General features: G+C 47.2%; 1 protein-coding gene across 3 annotated transcripts in view; it reads left to right on the forward strand.

The window, feature by feature from the left end:
• Nucleotides 1-13,145, forward strand: part of timm50 (translocase of inner mitochondrial membrane 50 homolog (S. cerevisiae)) — a 152,206-nt gene that overhangs the window by 26,387 nt on the left and 112,674 nt on the right. For 2 of the 3 annotated variants that reach the window (XM_038786194.1, XM_038786196.1), the window contains exon 2: nt 7,385-7,416. In XM_038786194.1, the coding sequence (XP_038642122.1) occupies nt 7,385-7,416 (32 nt within the window). The remainder of the gene's footprint in view (nt 1-7,384; nt 7,417-13,145) is intronic. The other variant, XM_038786195.1, reaches the window with a different exon arrangement.

The following is a 13,145-nucleotide window of genomic DNA, read 5'->3' on the forward strand; positions in this document are numbered from 1 at the left end:
ATAACCATGAATCTTAAAGTAGAAAGCAGGCACCAAGGAAGCAAAACGCCGCATCTTGAATGAACACCTGACCTCAGATGGGGCGCCGCCTCCATTTTCAACATAGAACAGTACAGCACAGAACAGGCCCTTCGGCCCTCGATGTTGTGCCGAGCAATGATCACCCTACTCAAACCCACGTATCCACCCTATACCCGTAACCCAACAACCCCCCCTTAACCTTACTTATTAGGACACTACGGGCAATTTAGCATGGCCAATCCACCAAACCCGCACATCTTTGAACTGTGGGAGGAAACCGGAGCACCCGGAGAAAACCCACGCACACACGGGGAGGACGTGCAGACTCCGCACAGACAGTGACCCAGCCGGGAACCGAACCTGGGACCCTGGAGCTGTGAAGCATTTATGCTAACCACCATGCTACCATGCTGCCCCCGCACCATGCTACCGTGCTGCCCCGATCAGCCTCCCTAAGTCCAAACATGTGCAGGTTAGGAGGATTGGCCATGATAAATTGCCTTTAGTGTCCAAAAAGGCTGGGTGGGGTTACTGGGATAGGGTGGAGACATGGGCTTTGCGAGGGACGGTGCAGACCCGATGGGCCGAATGGCCTCCTGCACTGTAAATTGTATGATTCTAAGTTGAAAAAGGGATTGATTTGATTTGATTTATTATTGTCACATGTATTAGTATACAGTGAAAAGTATTGTTTCTTGCATGCTGTACAAACAATGCATACCCTACATTGGGAAGGAAGGAAGGACTGCAGAATATAACGTTACAGTCATAGCAAGGTGTACAGAAATGACGCACTGATGAAAAACGCATCGCTGAGCATGAATGTCTGGTTCGGGGTGGGGTTCCGGGGATCACTGCGGGTGAGAAATGGTTGGGGAAATATCTTTGGGGGTCCTTACTGGATCAGTGGGCTTCACCGATGGGAAGGGACAGTATAATGGGCCAGCGTGTGGTCTTGGGTAACCCAGATGATCCAAGAAATGGTACTATATATACCCAGTGTTAAGTGTTTTTAGCTTGTGGTGGTACCTTTACTGTAGTAATGTCTTTTTCTATGTGCTCGGTGTGAGGTTTCGGATTATTCTATATAGTGGATGGGGGGTTTGGGGCCTCACGGTAGCATGGTGGTTAGCATCAATGCTTCACAGCTCCAGGGTCCCAGGTTCGATTCCCGGCTGGGTCACTGTCTGTGTGGAGTCTGCACGTCCTCCCCGTGTGTGCGTGGGTTTCCTCCGGGTGCTCCGGTTTCCTCCCACAGTCCAAAGATGTGCGGGTTAGGTGGATTGGCCGTGATAAATTGCCCGTAGTGTAAGGTTAATGGGGGGATTGTTGGGTTACGGGTATAGGGTGGATACGTGGGTTTGAGTAGGGTGATCATTGCTCGGCACAACATCGAGGGCCGAAGGGCCTGTTCTGTGCTGTACTGTTCTATTCTATTTCTATTAATGGCTCTAGTCCAGTGGTGGTATTCGGGTCTCCGTTAACAAAACTAGAACTTTTTTTCAGTGCTGGTCCTCCGCTGTACAATTTATGTCCTGTGCAGTCATTCTTTTCCCTGACTAATCTGGCCTTTATTCTATGAAGCAACAGAAGACGTATGTCTCCAGCCCTTTTCGCAACCTCGGAATGTCCCAAAGCAGTTTACAGCTATTGCCATATTTATAAAGGGTAGCAACCGAGCGATATATCACGGTCATGACCGTCTGTTTTTTTTCTTGTGTTGATTGTCAGATAAACATTGGCCGGGACACCATGGACAATTCCCTCGCTCTCCACCCGAGAAGGCAGATCAGGCTTGGGTTTAACATCTCGTCCGAAAGATAAGGTCCTCTGACCGTGAAGCATTCCCTCAGTGCTGCACCGCGCTGGGAGAGCCAGCCCTGATATTTTTATTTTTGAGTATGCTCGCATCCCGGGGCAGGGTCTGAAACCCACAACCTTCTGATTCTGAGGCGAGGGTGCTCCCAACTGGAGTGCGGTCGGCACAGTGCGCTAGCTGTCCCATTGTACTTTCCCTGTTCCTCTCGCGCTCTCCCTGGCTTGTTTTGATCCTCTGGAAAATACTGCAGTTGTTATTTTGGCTGCCACCCGCGCAGCCACTTGGGCAATGTACAAATGGGGCGGCTGCTGCTGCTGCTGCTGAAACTGTAGCCCACCGTGAATTTGATGCCTTTGGGATTGGAGGGGCAGCAGAATGTAGATTGAATCGTAGAATGATTACAGCACAGGAGGAGGCCATTCGGCCCACCTTCTCTGTGCTGGCTCTGCACGAGCAATTTATCTAGTGCTGCCTTTTCCCTGTCGCCCTACAAATATCGACCTACTCCCCCTTTGAAACATAGAAAACAGAAGCTGGAGGAGGCCATTCGGCCCTTGGAGCCTGTCATGTGAGAGTGCCTTTAAGAAATGGGTGTTTATAAACATAGCTGTAGTGGATGTACCTTTAAGAAATGGGTATCTATCAGTGATGTCAGAGAGTGGGCTGTCTATCTGCTTTTACTTTCACTTTGGGCTTGCAGCTACAGGGTGTGTTTAGTTTCATTTTAGATTAGGAGAAACTGCAGTCACAGCAAGATGTGTATGAATCTCACAAGCTTATGAATGTTCATTTGGTGATTTCAAAGTGGTAACTGTTCTCAGTAGTGAAGTTAAACCTGATCTCTTTCAGTAAAGAGGGTTCTTTTGCCTTATGGATGTTGCAAGGAAAGATTAAGAGTTACTTAGAGAGTTCTGTATTCTTTGCGGAATTTATCGGTGTTGATAGTTGTTAAGATGTTTACTGTGGGTTTATAAAGTGTTAACTGGTTTCATAAATACACATTGTTTTAATTTAAAAGTACTGTAGATTCCTGTTGCATCACACCTGCAGAGTAGGGCCGTGTGCTCCCCATAACCACAATCTATTAAAAGTTGTGGGTCAGGTGACCTCCATGATACACTTTGGGGTTCTCTAAACCCTGGCCTATAACAAACCTGCTCCGCCATTCATCATGATCATGGCTGATCCAAGTTCAATAGCCTGATCCTGCCTCCCCTCCATATCCCTTGATCTCTTTATATCAAAGTTATATCAAATTCCTTCCTGAAATCACATAGCATTTTAGCCTCAGCTACTTTCTGTGGCAGCGAATTCCACAAATTCACCACTTTCTGGGTGAAGAAATTTCTCTTGTGCTGGACTTCCCCCCACCATTGGGAATATTCTTTCTGAATCTACCCTGTCTGAACCTGTTAGAATTTTATAAGTTTCTATGAGATCCCCTCTCACTCTTCTAAACTCCAATGAATAAAATCTTAACCCATTTAGTCTCTCCTCATATGACAGTCCGGCCCTCCCAGGAATCAGCCTGGTAAACCTTCGCTGTCCTCCCTCCATAGCAGCAACATCCTTCCTCAGATAAGGTCACCAAAACTGCCCACAATACTCCAGGTGTGACCTCACCAATGCCGATACAACTGTAGTAAAAAAAAAAAAGCACAGCCGAGCTGCCTTCACCAGAAAGTAGATATAGCTGGAAAAGTTCACTCTGGAATAAAACCAGGCAATATTGGGAAAACTCACACTGGATGCTTGCTTTCACCTGCAACTGAAAGAATCGAATCTCTCAAAGCACACGCACAGATTGTGATTTGGTGAGGACTCCTTTTGTTTTTATAAATTAAAAAGAAAAATCAATTCTGTCCCCACGTTTGCGGACAACTCGAGGAGGCTGCTGCTTATTTAAACGTCGTCCACCTACCCCACAGTTGGATTGCTACATATTCCCCGAGTGATCAGTGGCATAAGTTAACTTTGTTCTTGAGAGGCAGCCGAACCAAGGTCCTGATGATAGACCTTCTGCGAATGGTAATAAAATCCACTTTTATCACGACACGTCCACTCGATTTGCTTTATCAGACAGCAAAGTGTGGAATATGCGCAAGAAATTTGACAACTGTTCTGCTTACCCCCCCCCCCCCCCCACGCTAGTTTTCTGCTGATTGAAGGGAAAGATCATTTGTTTTATAAGCAGACCAAGTCGACTCTGATCTCAGCCTCGTTCCGTGAACTCATATTTACAGTCTGCCGTTGCCCCAGTCTGACCCAACCTACATTTCCTTGGCTGACTTGTGGCTGGTAATTGAACTTCACACCTCGCTACTCTCTGGCTAAGTCAGGAGCACTCACAGGTTCACATTTACTCGGTGCCAGGAAGATATGACACTGGAGCTGGACCGTGGTCTGACAGCGAACACACTTTCTCCCCGTGTCTGCGTGGGTTTACTCCGGGTACTCCGGTTTCTTCCCACAGCCCAAAGATGTGCAGGTTAAGTGGATTGGTCACGATCAATGCACGGGGTTATAGGGATAGGGTGAGGGACAGTGGGCCTAGTTAAAGGAGTGTCGGTGCAGAGTCGATGGGCTGCATGGCCTCCTTCTGCACTGTAGGGATTCTATCTCGGCCCCTCATTTCTGCTATCACCTGGAACTGGTCATCTGTGGGGAACAGCTGCAACACTTTCTTGAGATTCTGGGTAGAAATTAATATCTTACAAGTAACTTAAAAATAACCCCTCTGAGGGCAGCGTGTGGCGCAGTGGTTAGCACTGGGACTGCGGCGCTGAGGATCCGGGTTCGAATCCCGGCCCTGGGTCACAGTCCGTGTGGAGTTTGCACATTGTCCCCGTGTTTGCGTGGGTTTCACCCCCTCAACACAAAGATGTGCAGGTTAGGTGGATTGTCCACGTTAAATTGTCCCTTAATTGGGAGAAAACAATAATTGGGTACTCTAAAAAAATTTTTAAAATAATACCGTGCTGCCTCTTTTGAGGCACAAGCAGTTAGCACTGTGGCTTCACAGCGCCAGGGTCCCAGGTTCGATTCCCCGCTGGGTCACTGTCTGTGCGGAGTCTGCACGTTCTCCCCGTGTCTGCGTGGGTTTCCTCCGGGTGCTCCGGTTTCCTCCCACAGTCCAAAGACGTGCAGGTTAGGTGGATTGGCCATGTTAAATTGCCCTTAGTGTCCAAAAAGGTTAGGAGGGGTTATGGGGATAGGGTGGAAGTGAGGGCTTAAGTGTGTCCGTGCAGACTCGATGGGCCAAATGGCCTTCTGCATATATTCTATGCCTATGTGAAAAAGATAACCCCTCTGCCTTTTGTCAATGGCATTTGCTCCTTGTAGGATTTTGGTGCCATGATTGACCTTCTGGATTGAGGCCATGTGTGGGCTTTGACAATGACAGTTCGTAGATTATTTGAGTGTCAAGGGCTCCACGCACAAGTCGGAGTCTAAGGTAGAAGGAAAATCTGGCACGTTTTCCTCCAGACACTGAGTATCATTTTTCTTTTAAACTTCTGAGTTTAAGCAATTTGGCACTGAACAGGAAATTTAAATTACTTTTTAAAGGGTCGGGGTGGTCTATTTGGGAAAAAAACCCTCCTGTCACTCGAGTCCCAATTGGCCTGAGCTGTTTTTGTTGAATCCTCAGTTTGTTTTGCTTAACGCTTTTTTTTTATAAAAAAGAAACACCAGTCTTTTGGCAGCGTAATCAGGAAAGCTGTGCCGCTATTATTTTTGTCACTTGGACACGTGTGTTGGTATCTGGTACTTTGCAGTAAGAACGTGTCATGTAAATATTGCTTTTCAGCAAAACCACTGAGCCAGTTAATCTGTGCAGTGAAAGGCAACGCTGGTACCTCCAGTGCTGACATGAGGGCCACTCGGCAGAGCTTCTTTTCCCCCCTCCCCTTCTCTCCTGAAGGTGCTGGTACATGCTGAGGGCAGCAGCTCTTGTGACGCCAGCCGCCAGGTGCCCTGCTTGAGTGACGGTTGTTCCTGTATAAGCCCAGACAGCAAGTGCTGTCAGATTTTTCCTAATGCTTGCGGACACAGCGGCTGGGCCATTTCCTGACCAGATGTAGGCACGATTCGGCACAGAATGGTTTCGACGCTCCTGCACGCTGTCCAACAGCCGTCAGCTGCTAGCAGTTAAGTGCAGCACCTCCAACCCCCCTTCCTGGTACCAGCTAACCCCTGCTGGGGAAATCGAAACAATGCAATCTATCAGATTTGTGTGGCTACCTGCTACCTGTTAGCGAGAGTGTGTGGCGTCACTTAAAATCTTTCACTTGGGCAGCACAATTAGCCCTGCTGCCTCACAGTGCCAGGGACTCGGGGTCAATTCTGACCTTAATAGTAATAATCTTTATTAGTGTCACAAGTGGGCTTACATTAACACTGCAATGAAGTTACTGTGAAAAGCCCCGATTCACCAGATTCCGGCCCCTGTTCGGGTACACGGAGAGAGAATTCAGATTGTCCAATTCACCTAACAGCACGTCTTTTGGGACTGGTGGGAGGAAACCGGAGCTCCCGGAGGAAACCCACGCAGACACAGGGAGAACGTGCAGACTCCGCACAGACAGTGACCCAAGCGGGAATCAAACCTGGGACCCTGGCGCTGTGAAGCCACAGTGCTAGCCACCGTGCTGCCCATCGGCAGTAAAGCCTGACTGTCTGTATGGAGTTCGTAAGTTCTCCCGGTGTCTGCGTGGGTTTCTTTCCATACCATAATCCAAAGATGTGCAGGTTCGGTGAATTGGCCGTAATCAATTGCCCCTTGGTGTCCAAAGATGTGCAGATCAGCTGGATTGACCATGCTAAAATGAACTCTTGTGTCCAAAGATTAGCTGGTGTTATGGGGAATGGTGGGGGAGTGAGCCTAAGTAGGAAGTTCTTTTAGAGTGACGGTGCTCAGTTTGTGGACTGCATGGCCTCCTTCTGCACTGTAGGGATTTGATGATTTTTCCAATTAAGGGGCAATTTAGTGTGGTCAATCCACCTACCCTGCACATCTTTTTGGGTTGCGGGAGTCAGACTTGCGCAGACAGGGGGAGAATGTGCAAACGTCACAGGGACAGTGACCCAGGGCCGGGATCGAACCTTGGTCCTCGACGCCGTGAGGCAGCAGTGCTAACCACTGCGCCGCAGTGAGGTAAAGTCAGGTTGAGAGGAAAAGCACATGAACAGTAAAGAATATGGTGAGTTCAGCTGGGTGGTGATGACTGTCGCTAAAATCATCTACCTCTTACTGTGCCAGCATGAACAAGGCTACGTAATCTGAATACAAAATGCAATTGTTCCAAATATAAGCAATACTCCTGGGTCCTTTTGCATAAAATTCAGCATGGTGCTTCATCTTTATTTGTAATAATATATATTGAGCCAAAACACTACAGTACCAATTATACAGTATAAAATATCTTCGCACTCCAACTTAACACATGTTCTAAAATATCTAATTGTAGTTTTCTGTTGCCAATTACTAATGTGTTTCTTTCTCCGTTTCTCCCACCCCCTCGCCTCCCAAATTTTATTTTGCAGGTAGTCATTCAATGGATGAAGCTGGAAATAAGGTAAGAAATCTTTGATTTTTGCTGGCTTGCTGAATGGATGTCCCTTGGGGAATTCGGTCTTCTGCAGCATGTTGTCATCCTTTAGAAATTTAGAAGAATGTTAAAGGAGTGGGGAACTGTCGAGCGAAAGAAGAGCCACCTCCGTTTTCGTGAGGCAGGCTGCGATAACCAGGGCAGTGCGGGAGATAATTAAAATCATTTTTTGTTATCTTTCCCTTCGCTGTGTCTCTCCCCTCCCCTGCAGGCTCCGTCTTTTCGCACAGCCCCTCATCTCTCGTGATGGTTGAATAGTTGCACACTCTGCGTCATCTCCAGTTCTTTCCACTGTTCCACTGACAGTAGCTGTAGGCAAGATATATTCACATCCTGAGCTAAAACAGCTGATTGTTGCAGAGTTCACTTTTCCTTTTCTCTCTCGCGCTCTCTCTCTCTCTCTCTCTCTCTCTCTCTCTCACTCTCTCTCTCTCTCTCACTCTCTCTCTCTCTCTCATTGTCTCTCTCTCTCTCTCTTTCTTATTGTCTCTCTCTTTGTCTCTCTCTCTCTCATTGCCTCTTTCTTTTTCTCTCTCTCTCTCTACACACCTTTTCATCTGATGTTTTTGGTCTCCTTACCTAAACATTCCATAGATTGATCACTGAGTGGAGAGTGGGTGGTGAGAATCAGAATTTACAGTGCAGAAGGAGGCCATTCGGCCCATGGGGTCTGCACCGGCCCGTGGAAAGAGCACCTTACTTAAGCCCACACCTAACCCTATCCCTGTAACCCAGTTACCCCACCTAACCTAGTTGGACATTAAGGGCAATTTATCATGGCTAATCCACCTAACCTCCACATCATTGGACTGTGGGTGGAAACCTTAACACCCAGAGGAAACCCACGCAGACACGGGGAGAACGTGCAGACTCCGCACAGACAGTGACCCGAGGCCGGAATCGAACCTGGGATCCTGGAGCTGTGAAGCAACGGTGCTCACCACTGTGCTGACGTGCCACCCGACCACTGTGCTAACGTGCCGTGAGGCATTCCCTAGAGTTTGGAAGAATGCCCGGTGATCTCTCTCATGCATAAAACATTCCCGCAGGACTTGACGGGTCGGCTGCTGACAGTCTGTCTTCCTTTGGTTGGCGAGTGTAGGATTAGGGGGCACAGTCTCAAGACTGGTGGTTAGGACCGTGGCGTCCCCCTTCCTTCGGTCTAAGGTGCAGTTTCGTACCTGTTGCCAAATGCTCTCCCCTTGCTCCCGATGTGCTCGTCTCCAACCCAGTCGAGGCTTTTGAAAGGCTTAATTGCTTTGCTTTCGAATATTGAGGCTTTTAAACTTTTATCCACTTGTTTGGAAGGAGCTGATATCAGCTTGATGAGAGAATGCAGCAGAAAAACGGGCAGCAATCGGCAGACGAGCCAGTGGACAGGCGATGCAGGGGGGTTCCCACATCTTCCCCAATCCATCACTCGTGGCCCCTAACCTGATACATGTCCTCGCATAGAACCTTTACCGAGTGTTACACTGAGCTCAATGCATCCATTTCGACAGAGCTGGTACTTTCAGCCAAAATCCACGCTCCAGATTGTGCTCTTCAACGTTGCCAAACCTGACTTCCCTTTGTTTTAGTGTTTGGGACTCCAGATCAGAGCAGCAGCCCCCAATTTATCTTTGTTGAGTTCGAATTCTGAACAAAAAGATTGTCAATCACACGAACCTGCCTCCCATCCATGGACTCCATCTACACCTCCCGCTGCCGGGGGAAAGCGGGCAGCATAATCAAGGATCCCTCCCACCCGGCTTACTCACTTTTCCAACTTCTTCCATCGGGCAGCAGATACAGAAATCTGAGAGCACGCACGAACAGACTCAAAAACAGCTTCTTCCCCACTGTCACCAGACTCCTAAATGACCCTCTTATTGACTGACCTCATTAACACTACATCCTGTATGCTTCATCCGATGCCAATGCTTATGTAGTTACATAGAACATAGAACAGTACAGCACAGAACAGGCCCTTCGGCCCTCAATGTTGTGCCGAGCAATGATCACCCTACTCAAACCAACGTATCCACCCTATACCCGTAAACTCCCCAAGTGGTTACCACCATGGCGTGATTAGCGATCAAAATTGCAGCATAGAATCCCTACAGTGCAGAAGGAGGCCATTCAGGCCATCGAGTCTGCACCAACATGCTCCCTACCGAGGCCCACGCCCCCAACCCAGTTACCCCCCAACTAACCTTTTGGACACTTGGGGGCAATTTAGCACGGCCAATCCACCTAACCTGCACATCTTTGTCCATTATATCCATTATGCATTCTTAAATACTAAACAATTCCCCTTGGAATGTTTCTGATGTTTTTGCTAAAGGGGCATCAAGAGTATAAACAGGAAAAAAGGTTGCTATAAATCTGATTATTTACGAGGAAACACTGAAAGATTGTCTTCTCGCCCTCTCCCCAGTGCATGTGCCAGAAAGGGATGGTAAGGGGCGGCAGAATGGTTAGCACTGCTGCCTCACAGCGCCAGGGACCCGGGTTCAATTCCAATCTCGGGTCGCTGTTTTTGTGGAGCCTGCACGTTCTCCGTGGGTTTCCTCCGGGTGGGATGGGCTATCATAAATTGCCCCTAGGTGGGGTTGCGGGGATAGGGTGTGGGAGTGAGCCTCGGTATTGTGCTCTTGCAGAGGGTCAGTGCAGATGCGGTGGGCCGAATGGCCCCCTTCTGCACTGTCGGGATTCTGCAATTCTTTACTTGTCAGAAGTCCAAGCAGTTATCTTTTGCCAGCTCGTTGGAGATTGCCCAGTTTTTGACCTTTCGCACTCCTCTGAGCTGCCCCTTATTGGGTCAAGTGGTGACCAGTGAGCGTTTCACAAACGTAACGAGATGGTGCAAGAGGGAGGGATTCAAATTCCTAGGGCATTGGGACCGGTTCTGGGGGAGGTGGGACCAGTACAAACCGGACGGTCTGCACTTGGGCAGGACTGGAACCGATGTCCTGGGGGGGGTGTTTTCTAGAGCTGTTGGGGAGGGTTTAAACTAATGTGGCAGGGGGATGGGAACCAATGCTGGAAGTTGGAAGGTAGTAAAACAGGGACAGAAACAAAAGGAAGTAAGGGGAAAAGTGCAAGGCAGAGAAGACATAGTCAGAAATCCATAAGGGCGACAGTACAAGGTACAGTGACTGAGGGGAGCACAGTGAATAGGCCCAGTAATAACAAAAGGAATAAAACTGGAGATGTTAAGATTCAAAACAGAGGTAAAAAAACCAACATAAGTGTACTTTACCTGAATGCTCGTAGTATTCGGAATAAAGTAAATGAGTTGGTGGCACAAATCATCGTGAAGGACTATGATTTAGTGGCCATTACTGAAACATGGTTAAAGGATGGTCACGACTGGGAGTTAAATATCCGAGGGTATCAAACTATTCGGAAGGACAGAGTGGATGGTAAGGGAGGTGGTGTTGCTCTGTTATTTAAGGATGACATCCGGGCAATAGTAAGGGATGACATCGGTGCTATGGAGGATAAGGTTGAATCCATTTGGGTGGAAATCAGGAATAGTAAGGCGAAAAAGTCACTGATAGGAGTAGTCTATCGGCCACCAAATAGTAACGAGATGGTGGGGCAGGCAATAAACAAAGAAATAACTGATGCATGTAGAAATGGTACAGCAATTATCATGGGGGATTTTAATCTACATGTCGATTGGTTTAACCAGGTCGGTCAAGGCAACCGTGAGGAGGAGTTTATAGAATGTATCCGCGATAGTTTCCTAGAACAGTATGTAATGGAACCTACGAGGGAACAAGCGGTCCTAGATCTTGTCCTGTGTAATGAGACAGGATTGATTCATGATCTCATAGTTAGGGATCCTCTCGGAAGGAGCGATCACAATATGGTGGAATTTAAAATACAGATGGAGGGTGAGAAAGTAAAATCAAATACTAGTGTTTTGTGTTTAAACAAAGGAGATTACAAGGGGATGAGAGAAGAACTAGCTAAGGTAGACTGGGAGCTAAGACTTTATGGTGGAACAGTTGAGGAACAGTGGAGAACCTTCCAAGCGATTTTTCACAGTGCTCAGCAAAGGTTTATACCAACAAAAAGGAAGGACGGAAGAAAGAGGGAAAATCGACCGTGGATATCTAAGGAAATAAGGGAGAGTATCAAATTGAAGGAAAAAGCATATAAAGTGGCAAAGATTGCTGGGAGATTAGAGGACTGGGAAATCTTTAGGGGGCAACAGAAAGCTACTAAAAAAGCTATAAAGAAGAGTAAGATAGAGTATGAGAGTAAACTTGCTCAGAATATAAAAACAGACAGTAAAAGTTTTTACAAATATATAAGACAAAAAAGAGTGGCTAAGGTAAATATTGGTCCTTTAGAGGATGAGAAGGGAGTTTTAATAATGGGAAATGAGGAAATGGCTGAGGAACTGAACAGGTTTTTTGGGTCGGTCTTCACAGTGGAAGACACAAATAACATGCCAGTGACTGATAGAAATGAGGCTATGACAGGTGAGGACCTTGAGACGATTGTTATCACTAAGGAGGGAGTGATGGGCAAGCTAATGGGGCTAAAGGTAGACAAGTCTCCTGGCCCTGATGGAATGCATCCCAGAGTGCTAAAAGAGATGGCTAGGGAAATTGCAGATGCACTAGTGATAATTTACCGAAATTCACTAGACTCTGGGGTGGTCCCGGTGGATTGGAAATTAGCAAACGTGACGCCACTGTTTAAAAAAGGAGGTAGGCAGAAAGCAGGAAATTATAGGCCAGTGAGTTTAACTTCGGTAATAGGGAAGATGCTGGAATCTATCATCAAGGAAGAAATTGCGAGGCATCTGGATAGAAATTGTCCCATTGGGCAGACGCAGCATGGGTTCGTAAAAGGCAGGTCGTGCCTAACTAATTTAGTGGAATTTTTTGAGGACATTACCAGTGCAGTAGATAACGGGGAGCCGATGGATGTGGTATATCTGGATTTCCAGAAAGCCTTTGACAAGGTGCCACACAAAAGGTTGCTGCATAAGATAAAGATGCATGGCATTAAGGGTAAAGTAGTAGCATGGATAGAGGATTGGTTAATTAATAGAAAGCAAAGAGTTGGGATAAATGGGTGTTTCTCTGGTTGGCAATCAGTAGCTAGTGGTGTCCCTCAGGGATCCGTGTTGGGCCCACAATTGTTCACAATTTACATTGATGATTTGGAGTTGGGGACCAAGGGCAATGTGTCCAAGTTTGCAGATGACACTAAGATGAGTGGTAAAGCGAAAAGTGCAGAGGATACTGGAAGTCTGCAGAGGGATTTGGATAGGTTAAGTGAATGGGCTCGGGTCTGGCAGATGGAATACAATGTTGACAAATGTGAGGTTATCCATTTTGGTAGGAATAACAGCAAACGGGATTATTATTTAAACGATAAAATATTAAAGCATGCCGCTGTTCAGAGAGACTTGGGTGTGCTAGTGCATGAGTCACAGAAGGTTGGTTTACAAGTGCAACAGGTGATTAAGAAGGCAAATGGAATTTTGTCCTTCATTGCTAGAGGGATGGAGTTTAAGACTAGGGAGGTTATGTTGCAATTGTATAAGGTGTTAGTGCGGCCACACCTGGAGTATTGTGTTCAGTTTTGGTCTCCTTACTTGAGAAAGGACGTACTGGCGCTGGAGGGTGTGCAGAGGAGATTCACTAGGTTAATCCCAGAGCTGAAGGGGTTGGATTATGAGGAGAGGT

Source organism: Scyliorhinus canicula, chromosome 27 (genome assembly GCF_902713615.1).
Source record: "Scyliorhinus canicula chromosome 27, sScyCan1.1, whole genome shotgun sequence".
Lineage (NCBI taxonomy): Eukaryota > Metazoa > Chordata > Chondrichthyes > Carcharhiniformes > Scyliorhinidae > Scyliorhinus > Scyliorhinus canicula.